The 23,613-nt window shown below is 42.0% G+C and overlaps 1 protein-coding gene across 1 annotated transcript; it reads left to right on the top strand.

The window, feature by feature from the left end:
• Positions 1-6,244: 6,244 nt before the first annotated feature.
• Positions 6,245-23,613, top strand: LOC116358941 (zinc finger protein 239-like). The gene is made up of 2 exons (XM_031811389.1): positions 6,245-6,416; positions 21,022-23,613. Exons 1-2 carry the CDS (start codon positions 6,272-6,274, stop codon positions 21,870-21,872), a joined length of 996 nt encoding a protein of 331 aa, XP_031667249.1. The 5' UTR covers positions 6,245-6,271; the 3' UTR covers positions 21,873-23,613.

Here is a 23,613-nt window from a genome sequence, read left to right as displayed (position 1 = left end):
TAAAAAACATCATGAAAGAAAAGCAGTGCAAGTTTTGAATTTTGTAAAGTTAGTGTGGGAGAGGCGGAAAAATTGTTATCGATCAATAATGACAAACCTCCTGGCATTGACAACTTGGAAAGCTACTGAGGACAGTAGCTGACTATAGCCACTCCTATCTGACATATTTTTATATGAGCCTAGAGGAAGGTCTTTGTTCTCAGGCCTGGAGGGAAGCCCAATTAATCCACTACCTAGTCATGTAAGACTGGAACATAGTATCAACAGGAACTCTTAGTTCCCTTTATCCATCTGTTACCTAAAATATAGTTTCAACACACAGACATCTGACTATGTACAGTTGACCTTTTCATGCACTTGCCAGGTGTCTACCACTGATTCTTTATCTCAAGCTAAAGCAAAACATGAATCATTGTACTTTTGTCATCACAGGTGTTCCTGTAATGTACAGATATCATCAAAGTTCTTACAAGTCAAATGACACACATCTCTGACACACACACTTATCCCACCAGACATGCCACTGGGGGTCTTTTCACAGTTCACAAGATCCCAGAACAAATTCAAGAAAGCATACAGTATTATATAGGGCCCTTATTGCATGGAACTTCCTTCCATCTCATATTGCTCAAATAAACAGCAAACCTGGTTTCAAAAAACAGATAAAGCAACCCCTCTCCCCTATTTGACCCAGGTAGTTTGTGTATATGCATTGATATGGAGGCTACGTTTGCCTTTTACAAAATGTATGTAGTTCTGTCCTTGATCTGTTCTTGTCTATTGATGTTCTGTATTATTGTCACGCCATAGAGAGGTCTTTTATTCTCTATTTTGGTTAGGCCAGGGGGTGACTCGGGTGGGAATTCCAGTTTCTTTATTTCTATGTTTTCTATTTCTTTGTTTTTGGCCGAGTGTGGTTCCCAATCGGAGGCAGCTGTCTATCGTTGTCTCTAATTGTGAATCAAACTTAGGCAGCCTTTTTCCACCTGTGTTTTTTGGGTAGTTGTTTTCTGTATAGTTGATTTGCCTTACAGAACTGTTCGTTCTTCTCTTTGTTATTTTGTTTGAATGTTTTTTGATTAAATAAAAATCATGAACACTTACCACGCTGCGCTTTGGTCCATGCCTTCCGACGAGAGACGTGACAATTATGTGTCATGTTTTGTGTTGACCGCAGGAGGGGTAGCTGCTGCTTTTGCAACAGCTAATGGGGATCCTAGTAAAATACCAAATACCAAACTCTGTTATTCTCTCTGAGCTCAGAAATAAAGAATCTTGGTTTGACTTGGACTCCAGCAGATCCTTATATTATAATATCCACTACAACTCACCCACAGATTGCTGTTTCATGATTGTCTCAATGAAGAGTTCGTTGTTTCCACGTCAAATTAAAAAACATGCTTAACATTGATGAACCTTCACTATCTTCATCCCTAAACTATCAACATTAACTATTGTCAATTGTTATTCTCAATGACATTCCTGGCCTTATGAAATCCTAGCTAAATACAATGTTCCCACCCGTTTTCATGTCTTTGTTTATGCAAACATTTGTTTATTCGATTATATTTCTCATTAAGAATAATGTTGTTTTAATTCTGTATGGGTCACGCCTGGCTTCGGTCTCCTCACTCAAGCCATTTTGCCACAACTTTGGAAGTATGCTTGGCATCATTGTCCATTTGAAAGACCCATTTGCGACCAAGCTTTAACTTCCTGACTGATGTCTTGAGATGTTGCTTCAATATATTCACATAATTTTCCCCACCCATGATGCCATCTATTTTGTGAAGTGCCCCAGTCCTTCCTCCAGCGAAGCACCCCCACAACATGATGCTGCCACCTGTGTGCTTCACGGTTGGGATGGTGTTCTTCTGCTTGCAAGCATCCCCCTTTTTCCTCCGATCATAACGATGGTCATTATGGCCAAACAGTTCTATTTTTGTTTCATCAGACCAGAGGACGCCTTCAGGCATTTGGAAATCGCTCCCAAGGATGAACCAGACTTGTGGAGGTCTACCATTTTTTTCTGAGATCTTCGCAGATTTGTATTTATTTTCCCATGATATCAAGTAAAGAGGCACTGAGTTTCAAGGTAGGTCTTGAAATACATACACAGGTGCTCTTCCAATTGACTCAGGATGTCAATTAGCCTATCAGAAGCTACGAAAGCTATGACATAATTTTCTGGAATTTTCCAAGGCTGTTTCAAGGCACAGTCAACTTAGTGTATGTAAATATCTGACCCACTGGGATTGTGAAATAATCTGTCTGTAAACAATTGTTGAAAAAATGACTTGTGTCATTAACACAGATGTCCTAACCGACTTGCCAAAACTATAGTTTGTTAACAAGAAATGTGTAGAGTGGTTGAAAAATGAGTGCACTGTCGGATCTAGAAGCATAAGCATTTCACTACACTCACAATAACATCTGCTAACCATGTGTATGTGACCAATAACATCTGCTAACCATGTGTATGTGACCAATAACATCTGCTAACCATGTGTATGTCACCAATAACATCTATTGTTATTCTCAATGACATTCCTGGCCTTATGAAATCCTAGCTAAATACAATGTTCCCACCACAATAACATTTGCCAAACCATGTGTATGTGACCATTAGCATTTGATTTGAACAAAACAAATCCATGTGATGATGTTTGATCAATGTGGAAAACGGATTGGATTTGTAAAAATCCATCTACATAAGGTATTTGTATTAATTTTCACACAACTGGTAACCAGCTACTGGTGACATTTTGTGTTTCACCCAACTGGCAACCTAAATCCAATGACGGTGGACATTTTGTGTTGAATTCACTTTAGTTGACGAATCAAAGAAATGTAAATAGAAACTAGATGTTGAACTGACGTCTGTGCCCAGTGGGACGGTTTGAATAAGCAGCAGGTGTTGGATCAATATCCACCTTAGTAGCTAAATTTCCATGCAATTTGCGACAGATTTTCATGTGAATATTCTCAAATCTGCATAAAACAATATACGTATTTTCCCACCGGAAACGTTTGCATCAAACAGATTTATTGCGGATAGAAGTTTGCGTGATGAAGTAGTGCACGGAAAAAATGTTTTGCTGTTGAATTCCCATGTACTGAATGAAAAATGGAAGTTGAATGTGTTTCCATTGCATTTTCAACTCTACTGATGGTTTTGAAAAACCGTTGAGTTATATAACAAACGTGCTCTTGTCCCGTGCACTGTAGCCAACAGCTCACATATACAGTGTTGGTAGGCTACCTACATGATGAGATTATTATGGATGAGAGAGATATTATTTTATTGTCATACAAATCCTGTTTCCATCAGCCCGGTCATTACTTTGGAAATTGTTGGATCAATATCCACCTTCATTATATGGATGAAACCTGATTTGGAATGTCTGAGTAGTTCTATCTGATGTCATAATAGACCCCTCTGATAGTGATACATTTGCTCCATTGTTTCCATGTCAGTTGGTTTCCCACTCTGATGGTTTATATCTGACAGAGGGGCTTTAAATGAATAGTATGGTGACATCTTAGTGTGTCTTGAAATAGGATTATTAATCATAAACTCCTATAGCAACAATACACTGCAGCTTTGACATCAAGAAGAGAATGGGCTGATGGGTGGTGGTGCTACTCTATAGGTAAGGCTGTCCAATATGAATGTTCAATACACACAATAGGTTGATCAGTAGCCAGTTAGCTAGCTGCTACAGTCCAATATGAATGTTCAATACACACAATAGGTTGATCAGTAGCCAGTTTGCTAGCTGCTACAGTCCAATATGAATGTTCAATACACACAATAGGTTGATCAGTAGCCAGTTAGCTAGCTGCTACAGTCCAATATCAATGTTCAATACACACTATAGGTTGACTGTTGACCAATAAGAATGTTCAATACACATAGTAGGACTGTTGACCAATATGAATGTTCATAATGAGGGAGAAATAAAGGTGGGCTCTCCTGTCAACATGGGTCTCCTGCTGCAGGTAGCCTAGCGGTTAATAGTGTTGGGCCAGTAACTGAAACGTTTCTGGTTTGAATCCCAGAGACGACTAGGTGAAAAATCTGTCAATGTGCCCTTGAGGGCAGCAGGAGCCTCATGTTTCTCACATTCTTCTCTGCAGATCCTCTATAGCTCTGTCAGGTTGGATGGGGAGCGTCGCTACAAAGCTATTTTCAGGTCTTTCCAGAGATGTTAGATCGGGTTCAAATCCGGGCTCTGGTTGGGCCACTCCAGGACATTCAGAGACATCTCCCAAAGCCACTTCTGTGTTGTCTTGGCTGTGTACTTAGGGTCGTTGTCCTATTGGAAGGTTAACCTTTGCCCCAGTCTGAGGTCCTGAGTGCTCTGGAGCAAGTTTTCAAAATGGTCTTTCTGTATTTTGCTCTGTTCATCTTTCCCTTGATCCTGATGAGTCTCCCAGTCCAGTCCATGCCACTGAAAAATATCCCCACCATGCTTCACCGTAGGAATGGTGCCAGGTTTCCTCCAGACGTGACCCTTGGCATTCAGGCCAAAGAGTTAAATCTTGGTTTCATCAGACCAGATAATTTTGTTACTCATGGTCTGAGAGTCCTTTGGGTGCCTTTGGGTAAACTCCAAGCTGGCTTTCATGTGCCTTTTACTGAGGAGTGGCTTTCATCTGGCAATTCTACCATAAAGTCCTGCTTGGTGGAGTGATGCAGAGATAGTTGTCCTTCTGGAAGGTTCTCCCATTTCCACAGAGGAGCTCTGTCAGAGTGACCATTGGGTTCTTTATAGAGCATGGCTTTAAGCGAATGGTATGGTCACATCTAATAAAAACGAATGTGAAAATGAACAGAGAAAATGTATATTAACACACTACCTATTCATAGATGTATTTATTCATCATCTACATGTTCATATTAAGCTTCTACGTCTGTGTACAGGAACGTATTATTTGTAAGAAGCAATAGAAAATATATCAGTTTATTGTTAAATTACGTTCTTTCTAATACAACGTGTAGTACCTATTGTTTCCAAACTGCGTTACCCACTCCAGCCAGCAGATGGCGATGGGCGTCTTTCAGGTGATGCTTCTTGCGTGACGTATAATGGACTGGACGGGACGCTTCTTCAGGAACAACAAGGCGCCAACTCTTTCAACTACCTCGGTAGCCTGCTTGACAATACAACTAAAAGATTGATTCTTTGGACCATGTTATTGTACATGAGCTAATCTCAGTGTTTCAGACACATTTCGGTTGACGTATCTACTGGTGAACTTTAACCTCATGAGCTTGTTCAATTTGCAAACTTGTTAAAGATTGATACTGAGGTTAGCACTAGGCTAGTCGCTAATGCTAGCTAGCTAACATCCCTGACCATGAGCTCACTGAACTACTCCTCCCTTGCTAATGAAGAGGAGGTCTGCTTTACGGAGAAAGAATATTTGAGAGTGAAAAAGGAGGAAGAGGAGGCTGTTATAGTGAAAGAAGAGAAAGAACATTTTAGAGAGGAAGAGGATGCTATCTTAATAAACGTGAAGGAGGAAGACGTTTTGAGAGTGAAAAAGGAGGAGACAGAAGATCCGATTGACACCAGTGAGTACTGTCTTAAAAACAGGGACACAAACTATGCAGTTGTTGAACTAATGTGGGGGTTTTAATGGGCATTCTTACTGTAGGAATTGTTAAATGGTCGATCTGCCATTGGTTCATATACTTTTGGGACTTTTCAATTAGATGTATTGAATTCTCCATGTGGTCGACATTAAAGTTCCCCTCATCTAGTATAACAGTCTTTTTTTAAATTCAATATTGGTGCATATGTTCTACTTAAAATATAAAAAGGCACCCATTTTGTGGAACAACCCTTTTACATTTGCATCACAAATATTTTTTTAGGAAATCAAGATGAAAGTGGCCATTTTAGGCTCTTTTTAGACATATTCATGCCTCTTGTAAGACTCTGTGATTGCAATAGAAGATCATAAGTTTACCATCTGTTTGATGTTCTCATTCACACAGGAGAGAGACATGACTATGGTGGATCCTCTGCGGAGCCTCAACAACATCCTGATGCTGACGAGGCAGAGAAGAGTCTCTCCAGATCAGAACACCAGATGGTACAGCTTGGTCTGGTCTAGCATACAGCTTGCTTTATCGGCTTGGGCTGGGTTTCTGTAGAGCACTTTATGACAACAGTGACATCAGCATCCATAATGATGTGCGTTTGTGTCCCCTCTTTATGGTTACCAGGACAACGCTAGCCCTTCCTCCCTCCCGGAGTCCATGTGTCGTGCCTCTCCCGGTCCCACCTTACTGCTGGGTATGAAGAGGTTGTCTGTGCTGCTGGTGGACTTCAGGAAACCAACGGGGCTGAGTGGAACTGTGAGAGGAGGAGAAGAGATGAAAGGATCAGATTTGACACATCAAAGTAAGTGCTGTAGTTTAGTTTGAACAAATACAATAGATCTGCCCACTGGTATCTGTTACCAGGACAACCAGTGGAGTTATGTTAGTTGACAGGAAGATAGACTGGTGGATATGGATGTTATGAATATCATAACACTGAAAAAGGATTCTGCCAATGAAAAGAGAGAAACCAATATACCATATAAAACCTTGATGAAAGTTAGCTTTAGAGAGAAAGTTTCAAGATGATCCAATGTAAGGTGCTTGTTTTACAAAAACTTAAACTTGAAACATTATGGATATTACATTGCCTGTCCCAGTCAACCCCCCTATCTTTACAAGACTGTTGAACAGGCAAACTAAACTCTAGACACTGTTAATTAATGAACTAATACTGAGGAAAGCTGTGATCAGGCTTATAGGGAAGGACTTTCAATAAACACAGCACTTAAAAATGACTGATTGGCTGAGAGAAATTGATGACGATAAAAATATTGTTTGTGCTGTTTTGTTAGACTTCAGTGCGGCTTTTGACATTATCGATCGTAGTCTGCTGCTGAAAAAACGTATGTCTTTACACCCCCTGGTATATTGTGGATAAAGAGTTCCAAAAAAAGCTACCCTTTAAGAACAAATTCTTATTTTCAAAGACAGCCTAGGACTGCCTTGTTCAGGGGCAGAACGACAGAGTTTTACCTTGTCATCTCGGGGATAAGATCCAGCAACCTTTTGGTTACTGGCCTACCGCTCTAACCACTAGGCTACCTGCAGCCCCAGAGGTACCTGTCTAACAGAACAAAGAGAGTGTTCTTTAATGGAAGCCTGTACAACAAAATCAAGGTAGAATAAGGAATTCCCCAGGGCAGCTGTTTGGCACCTACCTTTTTCAATCTTTACCAACGACATGCCAACGACATTTGAGTAAAGCCAGTGTGTCTGTATGCGGATGACTCAACACTGTACACATCAGCTACCACGGAAACTGAAATGGCAGCAACACTTACAAAGAGCTGCAGTGAGTTTCAGAATGGGTGGCAAGGAATAAGTTAGTCCTAAATATTTCAGATTGCCTTAAATTACATGGCCTACTATGCTAATTCTGTAGCGGTATTGTTAGAGGGGGGTATAGATAAAGTTTTGTTGGGGCGCCAGGCAGGTATTAACCCTAGTTATTAAAGTTAGTTGAATAGATAAGAGTAGTGCTTCCAGACACATTCTAAACATGATGGAGTCTTAAAGGAGGACTGTAGCATCTAATGATGAATTACTATGGAGTCTGATGCTTTAAAGGAGAAGTTTACCCAAAATCCAGAAACTTCTAAGTGATTCCATACATTGAAACTAGTCCCGTGGATTTTTTCCCCCTCCCCCTCTCTCTCCCTGTAGTGCTGTTTTGAAACAGCTGCAAAATGTGACTCGTGACGTTGCTGGGTGCGGGCCTCACTCTGCTGCTTTGCCAGTTAATTTGTTATTTTATTACAGCTATGGCCTTTGTCTTTCACCTGGAGTTGTTTGTTTATGTCTGAGAAAAAAACACCTTTCAACTCATAAAACATATACAAACTAAACTCAGCAAAAAAATATACGGATCTTTTCAGGACCTTGTCTTTCAAAGATTATTGGTAAAAAATCCAGATCACAGATCCAGTCACAGATCTTTATTGTAAATGGTTTAAACACTGTTTCCCATGCTTCAATGAACCATAAACGATTAATGAACATGCACCTGTGGAACGGTCGTTAAGACACCAACAGCTTGCAAATGGTAGGCAATTAAGGTTACAGTTATGAAAACTTAGGACACTAAAGAGGTCTTTCTACTGAATCTGGAAACACCAAAAGAAAGATGCCCAGGGTCCCTGCTCAACCGTGTGAATGTGCCTTAGGCACGCTGCAAGGAGGCATGAGGACTGCAGATGTGGCCAGGGAAATAAATTGCAATGTCTGTACTGTGAGACGCCTAAGACCGTGCTACAGTGAGACAGGACGGACAGCTTATCGTCCTCGCAGTGGCAGACCACGTGTAACAACACCTGCACAGGATCGGGACATCCGACCATCACACCTGTGGAACAGGTACAGGATGCCAACAACAACTGCCCAAGTTACACCAGGAACGCACTATCCCTCCATCAGTGCACAGACTGTCCGCAATAGGCTGAGAGAGGCTGGACTGAGGGCTTGTAGGCACTGCAGTACTTAATGCAGCTGGTTGCCACACCAGATTTTGTATTTATTTTTATTTTACCTTTATTTAACTAGGCAAGTCAGTTAAGAACAAATTCTTATTTTTAATGACGGCCAGTGGGTTAACTGAACGACAGATTTGTACCTTGTCAGCTCGGGGATATGAACTTGCAACCTTTCGATTACTAGTCCAACTCTCTAACCACTAGGCTACCCTTCTGCTGTTTCCAGCTCCCCAGATACTGACTGTTACTTTTGATTTTGACACCCCCCCTTTGTTCAGGGACACATTATTCCATTTCAGTTAGTCACATGTCTGTGGAACTTGTTCAGTTTATGTATGCTGTTGAATCTTATGTTCCAACAAATATTTACACATCTTAAGTTTGCTGAAAATAAACGCATTTGACTGTAAGAGGACATTTCTTTTTTTTGCTGAGATTAGATTGGCGAGGGGGGAAACAATTTAATCAATTTTAGAATAATGCTGAAATGAAACAAAATTTGGAAAAGGCGAAGGGGTCTGAATACTTAACGAATGCACTGTGTCTGTGTGTATACTGAACCAAAATATAAACAACCATTTCAACGATTTACAGTTCATATAAGTCAGTCATTGTAAATAAATAAATTAGGCCCTAATCTATGGACTTTACATACCTTAAGGGAAGATTTCGGCAGGTGCCGTATGGTTAGTGAGAAAGTCCATATTGGAAATGTACGGTCCCTTACTAGACGTCCGAAATCGTTTGTAAAATTCGCGGACGGCGTCGGGCCGAGCGGCAGGGCCGGACCTACCGGGAAGTCATCAAATGAACTTTGTCGGACATTCGGTTTCCGTTTTACAAAAATAATAAGATTTTGGTCATTTTGCCGCTGTCCCGGAAATTCCCACAAGAGGGCATAAGCAATCATATTGCTATTGGACAAAACATCACGATTCACGACGGGCCTTATCTCGAAAACTGAAAATATTTCGAAGCCGAAACTCGGTGAGCGTAGGTTTGGCATAACGGGCAGTTGGCCCCGAACAAGATGGCGTCTAGGCCTCAACGGTTTTTGAGTTATGGCCATTTATCTGGGATTAAAGGTCCAAAATGAAAATAGAGAAATTATTTTTCCACTTCACGTCAAAGTCAAGGAGCCTCCGGTGTCAATAAAAAAAAAACAGCCATTTATCTATCGTCATTTAAGAGAAATCGTACAGCGACAGATTGGTGATGTTCACGGATAGGTGTTTTTTTTTCAACGGTTACAGATCCAGTTGCAGGGTGTTCTTACGAATCTTTTTAAAGTGTGCTGCGGAGCTCTGCGAGATTTCTGTGATTTATGATTTTCTGAAATAACACACACTCACTAAACCCTCCGTAAATAACTCAGTTCTTAACGTAAAGACTTAAAACTCAGGATTATGTAAAGGCATACCTCAATCAGGATATGAGTTTATTTATAGCTTCCTGTGCCAACAGGAAGTGCCTTAAATGGTGTCACAGTGGCAGTTTCCAAGGGTTAAAAAAGTCAGATCTTTTCAAAACTTCATATGTGTGATTAGGCAACCCCCATAAACTGTAAGTCAGTCATTTCTCCCAACAGATGTCAAAGAAAAGCTCTCTCACACACACACACAGAAACACACACACAGCAAGGATGGAGTGACAAAGTGCGGTGCTTAAAGACACACAAAGCCTACAATGGCATTTCCATATTCTCTTAGGCCGTGCCGAGTTCAACAAGATGCCCCGCTTGACCGTAGCTCGCTCGGTCTGAGCACAGCGACCATTAGAAAAGTAGGCCCAAAATGAAGGCTGGCCCTCAATGTCATTTGCTTTTGGGTGACAGTGAGAGAACCGTTAAGGTGAGAAGCACAATTCGACCTCAGGAACGTACCTGAGGTCCTCCCGATCCGTGCAAGCCTAACGTTGACCGTGTGGCATTAACCCTTAATAGTTAAAAGGTGTTTACTTCAAAGAGTTTGCATTGACTTCTCTCCCCATAGGAATACATTGCCTGCACCCCTAAATTCAACCTGAAGCCTATGTGGGTTATGAATGCCTTATGAACCTGTCTTCTATGACAGTCCATCAGACCACTATGAGGTCTACCTGTGCCAATTCTAAGCTTCCTGAAGCAAACGGAAGTGGTTAAATTAACCCAAAAGGTGTTTTGATGTACATAACCTTCTACGGTGAGAATGACTACATTCAACCCTGTGTAGATCGTAGATCAGTCAATTCTTAACTTAAAGACTTAAAACTCAGGATTCTGTAAGTTTCTATGTCAATCAAGACATGTGTTTACTTATAGGTTCCTGTGCCAACCGGAAGTGCCTTTAATTGGGTCACACTGTCTGTTTTGAAGGGTTAGAAAAGTCACATCTCTCCAAAACTTCATATGTGTGACTAGGTAACCCTCCTAAACTGTAAATCAGTCATTTCTCCCAGCAGATGTCAAAGAAAAGCTCTCACACACACACACAGCAAGGATGGAGTGATAAAGTGCGGTGCTCAAAGACACAGAGAGCAGGCAATGGCATAAACATAATCTCTAGGCCGTGCCGATTTCAACGAGATATCCCGCTTGACCGTAGCTCGCTCGGTCTAAGCGCAGCGACCATTAGAAAAGTAGGCCCAAAATGAAGCCTGTCCCACAACGTCATTTGCTTTTGGGTGACAGTGAGAGAACCGTTAGGGTGAGAAGCACAATTCGACCTCAGGTACGTTCCTACGGTCCTCCCGATCCGTGCAAGCCTAACGTTGACCGTGTGGCATTAACCCTTAATAGATAAAAGAAGGTGTTTACTTCAAAGAGTTTGCATTGACTTCTCTCCCCATAGGAATACATTGCCTGCACCCCTAAATTCAACCTGAAGCCTATGTGGGTTATGAATGTCGTATGAACCTGTCTTCGATTACAGTCCATCAGGCCACTACGAGGTCTACCTGTGTTGATTCTAAGCTTCCTGGACCAACCGGAAGTGGTTAAAATCACCCTAAAAGTGTTTATCCATACCCTGCCTGAAGTTTGATAGACATAGTGCATTCAACCCTGTGTAAATCAGTCAATTCTTAACGTAAGGACTTAAAACTCAGGATTCTGTAAAAGCATACCCCAGTGAGGATATGTGTTGACTTATAGCTTCCTGTGCCAACCGGAAGTGCCAGAAGTGGTGTCTCTTGGGCTGTTTCGAGGGGTTAAAAAAGTCAGATCTTTCCAAAACTTCAAATATGTGATTAGGCAACCCCCATGAACTGTAAATCAGTCATTTTTCCCATAAAATTTCAAAGGAAAAATAAATCACACTAAAACACAACTTGGATGGAGGGACGTATTGGGGTGCGTAGAGACAGACAGTGACTGCAATAGTTAGCTTTGTTCGAGCTAAAAAAGAACCGTCAGACCTAGAGTTCCGAAACTTTAGAATCCTGTTCTAGACCTCCGGTCGATAGTGCGTGGTGAGTTAGGTGGCTCTAGAAGGTTCTCGGACCGAGAAACAGCCTCGTACATTTGCAATGATTTCAATTCATTTTGACCATTACAAAAATGACGACATTTAGAAAAGTCTCAGAGACGCAAGGCTAGGTGCATTGAAACCGGCTCGGCCCATAGAGACAGATCCCAACGTTTCTGTCCAATAGCTCATTCAAGGACCCCGTAGCAAGGCATGGAAAAAAGTGGATTTTCAGCACCAATTAGGGTTTTACTCGGGCACCGAAGGACCTATCGAGCCGAAACTCGGGATTCGGGGTCGCCTCACATAGGCCTACACATAATGTCCGACCTGGACCCGCAGCTAGAACGTAACTGTGTTTTACGTTTTTATTATGTTTTAAACCGAAGGCGCTGTGAATTATGGGCCTGCTCTGACATATGTGATAGTTGGCTTCTAAATGAGTAGGAAAAAGTGGGTTTGGTGTCAATTGATATCAGTTTGGTGTCATAATGACATCTAATTGACTGATGGACACTGACTTGCTAGTTGACTTTTGTACATTTGCAATGTGTTTAAACGGAGAGGGACCATCACCAAAATGGCATTCTGAAATCAACACAAAAAATGGCATCACCATAGTCTCCAGACTGTGCCGAGTTCAACGAGACGCCCCGCTTGACCGTAGCTCGTTCTGAGTGCAGCGACCTTGAAAAAAAGAAGGCCCAAAATGCAGCCTGCCCCACAATGTCATTTGATTTTGGGTGGCAGTGAGAGAACCGTTAGGGTGAGAAGCACAATTCGACCTCCGGTACGTTCCTGAGGTCCTCCCGATCCGTGCAAGCCTAACCTTGACCGTGTGGCATTAACCCTTAACAGTTAAAAGAAGGTGTTTACATCAAACCGTTTGCATTGACTTCTCTCCCCATAGGAATACATTGCCTGCACCTCTAAATTCAACCTGAAGCCTATGTGGGTTATGAATGCCTGATGAACCTGTCTTCTATGACAGTCCATCAGACCACTATGAGGTCTACCTGTGTCGATTCTAAGCTTCCTGGAGCAAACGGAAGTGGTTAAATTTACCCAAAAGGTGTTTTGATGTACATAACCTTCAAAGGTGAAAATGACTACATTCAACACTGTGTAGATCGTAGATCAGTCAATTCTTAACTTAAAGACTTAAAACTCAGGATTCTGTAAGTGTTTATGTCAATCAAGACATGTGTTGACTTATAGCTTCCTGTGACAACCGGAAGTGCCTTTAATTGGGTCACACTCTGTTTTGAAGGGTTAGAAAAGTCACATCTCTCCAAAACTTCATATGTGTGACTAGGTAACCCTCATGAACTGTAAATCAGTCATTTCTCCCAACAGATGTCAAAGAAAAGCTTTCACATACACACACAGCAAGGATGGAGTGATAAAGTGCGGTGCTCAAAGACACAGAGAGCAGGCAATGGCATAAACATAATCTCTAGGCCGTGCCGAGTTCAACGAGATATCCCGCTTGACCGTAGCTCGCTCGGTCTAGGCGCAGCGACCATTAGAAAAGTAGGCCCAAAATGAAGCCTCCACCACAACATCATTTGCTTTTGGGTGACAGCGGCGGAACCGTTAGGTTTAGAAGGACAATTCAACCACAGGAATGTTCCTAAGGTCCTCCCGATCCGTGCAAGCCTAACCTTGACCGTGTGGCATTAACCCTTAACAGTAAAACAGGGTTTTTTGATCTCACAGATTACAATGACTTCTCTCCCCATATGAATACATTGCCTGCACACCTAAATTCAACCTGAAGCCTATATGGGTTATGAATGCCGTATGAACCTGTCTTCGGTAACAGTCCATCAAGCCACTATGAGGTCTACCTGTGTTGATTCTAAGCTTCCTGGACCAACCGGAAGTGGTTAAAATCACCCTAAAAGTGTTTATCCATACCCTGCCTGCAGTTTGATAGACATAGTGCATTCAACCCTGTGTAAATCAGTCAATTCTTAACGTAAGGACTTAAAACTCAGGATTCTGTAAAAGCATACCCCAGTGAGGATATGTGTTGACTTATAGCTTCCTGTGCCAACCGGAAGTGCCATAATTGGTGTCTCTTGGGCTGTTTCGAGGGGTTAAAAAAGTCAGATCTTTCCAAAACTTCATATATGTGATTAGGCAACCCCCATGAACTGTAAATCAGTCATTTTTCCCATAAAATTTCAAAGGAAAAATAAATCACACTAAAACACAACTTGGATGGAGGGACGTATTGGGGTGCGTAGAGACAGACAGTGACTGCAATAGTTAGCTTTGTTCGAGCTAAAAAAGAACCGTCAGACCTAGAGTTCCGAAACTTTAGAATCCTGTTCTAGACCTCCGGTCGATAGTGCGTGGTGAGTTAGGTGGCTCTAGAAGGTTCTCGGACCGAGAAACAGCCTCGTACATTTGCAATGATTTCAATTCATTTTGACCATTACAAAAATGACGACATTTAGAAAAGTCTCAGAGACGCAAGGCTAGGTGCATTGAAACTGGCTCGGCCCATAGAGACAGATCCCAACGTTTCTGTCCGATAGCTCATTCCAGGACCCCGTAGCAAGTCATGGAAAAAAGTGGATTTTCAGCACCAATTAGGGTTTTGCTCGGACACCAAATGACCGATCGAGCCGAAACTTGGGATTCGGGGTCGCCTCAGCTAGGCCTACACATAACATAAGAACTGGACCCGCAGCTAGAACGTAACTGCGTGTTTTATGGTTTTTTTATGGTTTGAACCGAAGGCGTTGTGAATTTTGGGCCAGCTCTGAAGTATGTGATAGTTGGCTACTAAACGAGTTGGAAAAAGTGGGTTTGGTGTCAGTTTGTATCAGTTTGGTGTCAGAATGATATCTAATTGACTGACGGACGGTGACTTGCTGGTGACTCTTGTCCATTTGCAATATGTTTAAACAGTGAGGTACCATCACCAAAGTGGGTTTGGTGTCAGTTTGTATCAGTTTGGTGTCAGAATGATATCTAATTGACTGATGGACGGTGACTTGCTGGTGACTCTTGTCCATTTGCAATATGTTTAAACAGTGAGGTACCATCACCAAAGTGACATTCTGAAATCAACCCTAACGAGCGACTGAGATGAACCAGAATCACTGCCCAGCCATCCCGAGTTCATCGGGCCAGTCAATTTCACATTCCTCCAGGATTTTTATAGCATGACAAATTCGTGATGGTACCTGCCCATTGAACCATATTGCAAATGCACAGTGACTTTGCAAAAGTAAGAAAACATAAACAAATGGACATAATGAAATCACCATATTTTTATTTTTGGGTTACCAGTTGCACAACAATGCACGTACACTTGCAATATGATTCAACAGTGAAAAAACATCACAAAATGGACATGATGAAGTCAACACAATGAGCGATGGAAAGGAGCAACTATCACTGCCAGGCCATCCCGAGTTCATCTGGCCAGTCAATTTTGCATTTCTGCAGGATTTTTGAGCATGTCAAATTTCTTATGGTATTTGGCCCCAAAAAAAGTGACTTTTGACTTTGACTTTTGACTTCCTATGAAATCATATTGCAAATGGACAAATCATATTCCTTATGCACAAGTTTTTTTTAAATTATGATAATACAATTTTACAAATTCATATAGTTCTTACACATGATGAATTGACATAAAATCCAAACAATTTCGAAAAACGGTCCAGAAAGCACTTTTTTACAAGGGTGATAAGTTTTTAAAAAAGTTCACATTTTCGACTTTTGACTTCATATGAAATCATATTGCAAATGGACAAAACATATTTCTTATGCGCATGTAAAAAAAAAAAAAAAAATTAGAAAATTGGACAAAAGTATGTTGATACAGTTCTTATACATGTGTAATTGACACAAAAATGGAAAGAATTTTGATAAACGGTCCAGAAAGCACTTTTTTAAGGGGTGATCATTTTTGACAAAAAAATCATTATTTCAAAATGTTGCTTTTGGATGTTGACTTGAGGTCCATTTCCAATATGAAAAACCACGGTGGAGCGCACTCACCCCTTGTTGGATTTTTGAAGTGTTACAACTGGCAATAGCCATATGACATTTGCCATCAACTTTGCATGAATAAATGTCCAATTGGGTGGTATTGACCGATGTGTATATGGTTTGTCCGGTGCCAATGACTTGCCATTAATTTTTGTCCATTTCAGGGGGGACTTCCCTTACATGACTGAGGGGTGCAGCCATTGGTGGGCCCTGGAGGGCATAAGCCCACCCATTGCGGAGCCAGGCCCAGCCAATCAGAATGAGTTTTTCCCCACAAAAGGGCTTCATTACAAATAGAAATACAACTCGGGTGGCTGGTCTCAGATGCTGTGGGGATCCTGGGCTGGCGTCGTTATATGTGGTCTGTGGTTGTGAGGCCAGTTGGATGTACTGCCAAATTCTCTAAAATGACGTTGCAAGGCTTCTGGTAGAGAATTGAACATTCAATTATCTGGTAACCACTCTAGTGGATATTCCTGCAGTCAGCATGCCAATTGCACGCACCCTCAAAACTTGAGACATCTGTGGCATTGTGTTGTGACAAAACTGCATATTTTAGAGTGGCCTTTTATTTTCCCCGGCACAAGGTGCACCTGTGTAATAATCAAGCTGTTCAATCAGCTTCTTGATATGCCACACCTGTCAGGTTGATGGATTATCTTGGCAGAGAATAAATGTTAACTAACAGATTTAACATTTTGACTATCGCTGATGTCATATTTTGGGTAAAGTAAAAAATAAAGTGAAATATTTGGAAAGATGTTCCTAATCTTTTTTTCCCAGCTCATTAAACATCCAACACTTTACATGTTGCATTTATAATTTGTTTATTGTAGTTACTATCAGTTTTAGGAACATCTTTCCAAATATTTCACTTTATTTTTTACTTTGACCAAAATATGACATCAGCGATAGTCAAAATGTTAAATCTGTGAACGTCTAAATAAGAAATTGGGCCACTAAAACAGCAGGTGTTGAACCCTTTCAACAAAGGGGAGATTTTACTGATGTGCTTTGTGTCTTCAACAATAAAAACAAGTTTTGGACTTCCACTTAAAATGACTTATTTACTTATTTTATGTTTAAGGAAGTGTGTACAGTCGTGGCCAAAAGTTTTGAGAATGACACATGTTAATTTTCACCAAATCTGCTGCCTCAGTTTGTATGATGGCTTTTTGCATATACTCCAGAATGTTATGAAGAGTGTTCAGATGAATTGCAATCAATTACAATGTCCCTATTTTCCATGCAATTGAACTGAATCCCCCCCCCCAAAACTGGAAGCTTCAAAAGGAGGGTGGTGCTTGGAATCATTGCTCTTCATATGTCACCCACGGTTACCTGCAAGGAAACAGGTGCCGTCATCATTGCTTTGCACAAAAAGGGCTTCACAGGCAAGGATATAGCTGCCAGTAAGATTGCACCAAAATCAACCATTTATTGGATCATCAAGAACTTCAAGGAGGGCGGTTCAAATCAAATTTATTTATATAGCCCTTCGTACATCAGCTGATATCTCAAAGTGCTGTACAGAAACCCAGCCTTAAACCCCAAACAGCAAGCAATGCAGGTGTAGAAGCACGGTGGCTAGGAAAAACTCCCTAGAAAGGCCAAAACCTAGGAAGAAACCTAGAGAGGAACCAGGCTATGTGGGGTGGAGATTAGAACAGAACATGGCCAAGATGTTCAAATGTTCATAAATGACCAGCATGGTCGTATAATAATAAGGCAGAACAGTTGAAACTGGAGCAGCAGCACGGTCAGGTGGACTGGGGACAGCAAGGAGTCATCATGTCAGGTAGTCCTGGGGCATGGTCCTAGGGCTCAGGTCAGTTGAAACTGGAGCAGCAGCACGGTCAGGTGGACTGGGGACAGCAAGGAGTCATCATGTCAGGTAGTCCTGGGGCATGGTCCTAGGGCTCAGGTCCTCCGAGAGAGAGAGAAAGAGAGAATTAGAGAACGCACACTTAGATTCACACTGGACACCGAATAGGACAGGAGAGTACTCCAGATATAACAAACTGACCCTAGCCCCCCGACACAAACTACTGCAGCATAAATACTGGAGGCTGAGACAGGAGGGGTCAGGAGACACTGTGGCCCCATCCGAGGACACCCCCGGACAGGGCCAAACAGGAAGGATATAACCCCACCCACTTTGCCAAAGCACAGCCCCCACACCACTAGAGGGATATCTTCAACCACCAACTTTCCATCCTGAGACAAGGCTGAGTATAGCCCACAAAGATCTCCGCCATGGCACAACCCAAGGGGGGGGCGCCAACCCAGACAGGATGACTACATCAGTGAATCAACCCACTCAGGTGACGCACCCCTTCCAGGGACGGCATGAGAGAGCCCCAGTAAGCCAGTGACTCAGCCCCTGTAATAGGGTTCGAGGCAGAGAATCCCAGTGGAAAGAGGGGAACCGGCCAGGCAGAGACAGCAAGGGCGGTTCGTTGCTCCAGAGCCTTTCCGTTCACCTTCCCACTCCTGGGCCAGACTACACTCAATCATACGACCCACTGAAGAGATGAGTCTTCAGTAAAGACTTAAAGGTTGAGACCGAGTTTGCGTCTCTGACATGGGTAGGCAGACCGTTCCATAAAAATGGAGCTCTATAGGAAAAAGCCCTGCCTCCAGCTGTTTGCTTAGAAATTCTAGGGACAATTAGGAGGCCTGCGTCTTGTGACCGTAGCGTACGTGTAGGTATGTACGGCAGGACCAAATCAGAGAGATAGGTAGGAGCAAGCCCATGTAATGCTTTGTAGGTTAGCAGTAAAACCTTGAAATCAGCCCTTGCTTTGACAGGAAGCCAGTGTAGAGAGGCTAGCACTGGAGTAATATGATCACATTTTTTGGTTCTAGCAGCCGTATTTAGCACCAACTGAAGTTTATTTAGTGCTTTATCCGGGTAGCCGGAAAGTAGAGCATTGCAGTAGTCTAACCTAGAAGAGACAAAAGCAGGGATTAATTTTTCTGCATCATTTTTGGACAGAAAGTTTCTGATTTTTGCAATGTTACGTAGATGGAAAAAAGCTGTCCTTGAAATGGTCTTGATATGTTCTTCAAAAGAGAGATCGGGGTCCTTCACAGTTTTATTTGAGACGACTGTACAACCATTAAGATTAATTGTCAGATTCAACAGAAGATCTCTTTGTTTCTTGGGACCTAGAACAAGCATCTCTGTTTTGTCCGAGTTTAAAAGTAGAAAGTTTGCAGCCATCCACTTCCTTATGTCTGAAACACATGCTTCTAGCAAGGGTAATTTTGGGGCTTCACCATGTTTCATTGAAATGTACAGCTGTGTGTCATCCGCATAGCAGTGAAAGTTAACATTATGTTTTCGAATAACATCCCCAAGAGGTAAAATATATAGTGAAAACAATAGTGGTCCCAAAACGGAACCTTGAGGAACACCGAAATTTACAGTTGATTTGTCAGAGGACAAACCATTCACAGAGACAAACCGATATCTTTCCGACAGATAAGATCTAAACCAGGCCAGAACTTGTCCGTGTAGACCAATTTGGGTTTCCAATCTCTCCAAAAGAATGTGGTGATCGATGGTATATCAAAAGCAGCACTAAGGTCTAGGAGCACGAGGACAGATGCAGAGCCTCGGTCCGATGCCATTAAAATGCCATTCAATTGTTGTGAAGAAGGCTTCAGGGCACCCAAGAAAGTCCAGCAAGTGCCAGGACCATCTCCTAAAGTTGATTCAGCTGCGGGACCGGGGCACCACCAGTACAGAGCTCAGGAATGGCAGCAGGCAGGTGTGAGTGCATCTGCACGCACAGTGAAGCGAAGACTTTTGGTGTCAAGAAGGACAGCAAAGAAACCAATTCTCTCCAGGAAAAACATCAGGGACAGACTGATATTCTGCAAAAGTTACAGGGATTGACCTGCTGAGGACTGGGGTAAAGTCATTTTCTCTGATGAATCCCCTTTCCGATTGTTTGGGGCATCTGGAAAAAAGCTTGTCCGGAGAAGACAAGGTGAGCGCAACCATCAGTCCTGTGTCATGCCAACAGTAAAGGATCCTGAGACCATTCATGTGTGGGGTTGCTTCTCAGCCAAGGGTGTGGACACACTCACAATGTTGCCTAAGAACACAGCCATGAATAAAGAATGGTACCAACACATCCTCGAAGAGCAACTTCTCCCAACCATCCAGGAACAGTTCGGTGACGAACAATGCCTTTTCCAGCATGATGGAGCACCTTGCCATAAGGCAAGGGTAACAAAACATCAGTATTTTGGGTCCATGGCCAGGAAACTCCCCAGACCTTAATCCTATTGAGAACTTGTGGTCAATCATCAAGAGGCGGGTGGACAAACAAAAACCCACAAATTCTGACAAACTCCAAGCATTGATTATGCAAGAATGGGCTGCCATCAGTCAGGATGTGGCCCAGAAGGTAATTGACAGCATGCCAGGGCTGATTGCAGAGGTCTTGAAAAAGAAGGGTCAACACTGCAAATATTGACACTGCATCAACTTAATGTCATTGTAAATAAAAACCTTTGACACTTATGAAATGCTTGTAAGTATACTCCATCTGACAAAAATATCTAAAGACACTGAAGCAGCAAACTTTGTGGAAATTAATATTTTTCATTCTCAAAACTTTTGGCCATGACTGTAGGTCGCATTCTGTATCATACAACTATGAAAGTTATATATTTAGAACTACCTGCTCGATTGGAATCCAGTGACGTCTGTGTCTTGAGTGTCCTAGAACTGTTTAGTTTTTTGTGTTCTGACGAAAACAGAATGAATAAATAAGTAGTGTAAACATTGTCAGTAATTACCAGGAAACTCTACAACATTTGTTTTAAGATCACACTTAAGATTGTTAAAACTGGCCTTAGGTTATTGAGGGATCTGATTAGGATTTACCCTCGTAGCAAGGCCGTTTTATATGTGGAGGTTTCATTCGGGTCTCTATTTTAAAAAACACACTGTCTTTGGCAGGAGAAAGACCAGACTCAGAGGAACCAGAGCCAGGGACGTCCAAACCAGCAAGAAGACACCAGTGTTCCCACTGTGGAAAGGGTTGTAACCACTTAAATGAGCTTAAACGACACGAGAGAATACACACAGGGGAGAAGCCTTACCATTGCTCCCACTGTGGAAAGCGTTTTAACGATTTGGGCAAGGTGAAACGACATGAGAGAATACACACAGGGGAGAAGCCTTACCATTGCTCCCACTGTGGAAAGTGTTTCAACCAGTTAGGGACCCTGAAACAGCACAAGGTAATACACACAGGGGAGAATCGTTACCACTGCTCCCAGTGTGGAAAGGGTTTTAACGATTTGGGGAAGCTGAAACGACATGAGAGAATACACACAGGGGAGAAGCCTTACCATTGCTCGCAATGTGAAAAGATGTATAGGGAGAAAGAACACCTGAAAGCCCATGAGAAAATTCACACAGGGGAGAAGCCTTACCAATGCTCCCAGTGTGGAAAGTGTTTCACCTGGGCAGGGTATCTGAAAAAACACGAAAGAATACACACAGGGGAGAAGCCTTACCACTGCTCCCGGTGTGGCAAGTGTTTCAACGGGGCAGGGGATCTGGAAAAACACGAAAGAATACATACAGGAGAGAAGCCTTACCACTGCTCCCGCTGTGTCAAGTGTTTTAACCAGTTAGGGGCCCTGAAACAGCACGAGAGAATACACACAGGGGAGAAGCCTTACCACTGCTCCCAGTGTGGCAAGTGTTTTAACCAGTTAGGGACCCTGAAACAGCACAAGATAATACACACAGGGGAGATGCATTACCACTCCTCCCAGGATGCAAAGCTTTTGCCCATTTAGGAAGCCTGAAATAACATGAGACACAGAGGAGAAGGCTTACAGAAGGTTCGATTTTGGGAAAACATATTACTCATAACAATCACTTAAACGTCATTAGAGAATCCACACAGGAGAGAGAAATTACTTCTCTTAGCGTGTATATTGATATTTCACATCTCATTTTTCTTACAATTCATCAGAGAACATACACAGTGCTCCCGTTGTCTTATATTGTTGCCTTATAATGTGTTGACCTGTTTTTACCAGATGAAATTGCTTCTTCCAATTATTGATAAACATGTACCTGTTAAGAAACTGACTGTTAGATATGTTAAGGCTCCATGGATTGATGAGGAATTTAAAAACTGTATGTTTGAAAGAGTTGGGGCAAAAGGAGTGGCTAATAAGTCTGGCTGCACATCTGGCTGGCTTACATACTGCAAATTGAGAAATTATGTGACCAAACTCAACAAAAATAATAAACTTATTAAGAAGCCAAGATCAATGATATAAAGAATGATGGAAAAAAACCTCATGAAAGAAAAGCAGTGCAAGTTTTGAATTTTGTAAAGTTAGTGTGGGAGAGGTGGAACAATTGTTATCGATCCAATAATGACAAACCTCCTGGCATTGACAACTTAGATGGAAAGCTACTGAGGACAGTAGCTGACTCTATAGCCACTCCTATCTGACATATTTTTAACATGAGCCTAGAGGAAGGTCTTTGTTCTCAGGCCTGGAGGGAAGCCCAATTAATCCACTACCTAGTCATGTAAGACTGGAACATAGTATCAACAGGAACTCTTAGTTCCCTTTATCCATCTGTTACCTAAAATATAGTTTCAACACACAGACATCTGACTTTGTACAGTTGACCTTTTCATGCACTTGCAAGGTGTCTACCACTGATTCTTTATCTCAAGCTAAAGCAAAACATGAATCATTGTACTTTTGTCATCACAGGTGTTCCTGTAATGTACAGATATCATCAAAGTTCTTACAAGTCAAATTACACACATCTCTGACACACACACTTATCCCACCAGACATGCCACCGGGGGTCTTTTCACAGTTCACAAGATTCCAGAACAAATTCAAGAAAGCGTATAGTATTATATAGGGCCCTTATTGCATGGAACTTCCTTCCATCTCATATTGCTCAAATAAACAGCAAACCTGGTTTCAAAAAACAGATAAAGCAACCCCTCTCCCCTATTTGACCCAGGTAGTTTGTGTGTATGCATTGATATGGAGGCTACGTTTACCTTTTACAAAATGTATGTAGTTCTGTCCTTGATCTGTTCTTGTCTATTGATGTTCTGTATTATTGTCACGCCATAGAGAGGTCTTTTATTCTCTATTTTGGTTAGGCCAGGGGGTGACTCGGGTGGGAATTCCAGTTTCTTTATTTCTATGTTTTCTATTTCTTTGTTTTTGGCCGAGTGTGGTTCCCAATCGGAGGCAGCTGTCTATCATTGTCTCTAATTGTGAATCATACTTAGGCAGCCTTTTTCCACCTGTGTTTTTTGGGTAGTTGTTTTCTGTATAGTTGATTTGCCTTACAGAACTGTTTGTTCTTCTCTTTGTTATTTTGTTTGAATGTTTTTTGATTAAATAAAAATCATGAACACTTACCACGCTGCGCTTTGGTCCATGCCTTCCGACGAGAGACGTGACAATTGTGTCATGTTTTGTGTTGACCGCAGGAGGGGTAGCTGCTGCTTTTGCAACAGCTAATGGGGATCCTAGTAAAATACCAAAT

Source organism: Oncorhynchus kisutch, unplaced genomic scaffold, assembly GCF_002021735.2.
Source record: "Oncorhynchus kisutch isolate 150728-3 unplaced genomic scaffold, Okis_V2 Okis01b-Okis20b_hom, whole genome shotgun sequence".
NCBI classification, from domain to species: domain Eukaryota; kingdom Metazoa; phylum Chordata; class Actinopteri; order Salmoniformes; family Salmonidae; genus Oncorhynchus; species Oncorhynchus kisutch.
This window is presented reverse-complemented; position numbering and strand designations above follow the sequence as displayed.

Excerpts from the sequence above, each read along its gene's own strand:
- LOC116358941 (XM_031811389.1), top strand. The coding sequence starts at position 6,272 with ATGTGTCGTGCCTCTCCCGGTCCCACCTTACTGCTGGGTATGAAGAGG. Across the intron at positions 6,417-21,021 it reads ATCAGATTTGACACATCAAA|GAGAAAGACCAGACTCAGAG; the intron begins GTAAGTGCTGTA and ends TGTCTTTGGCAG.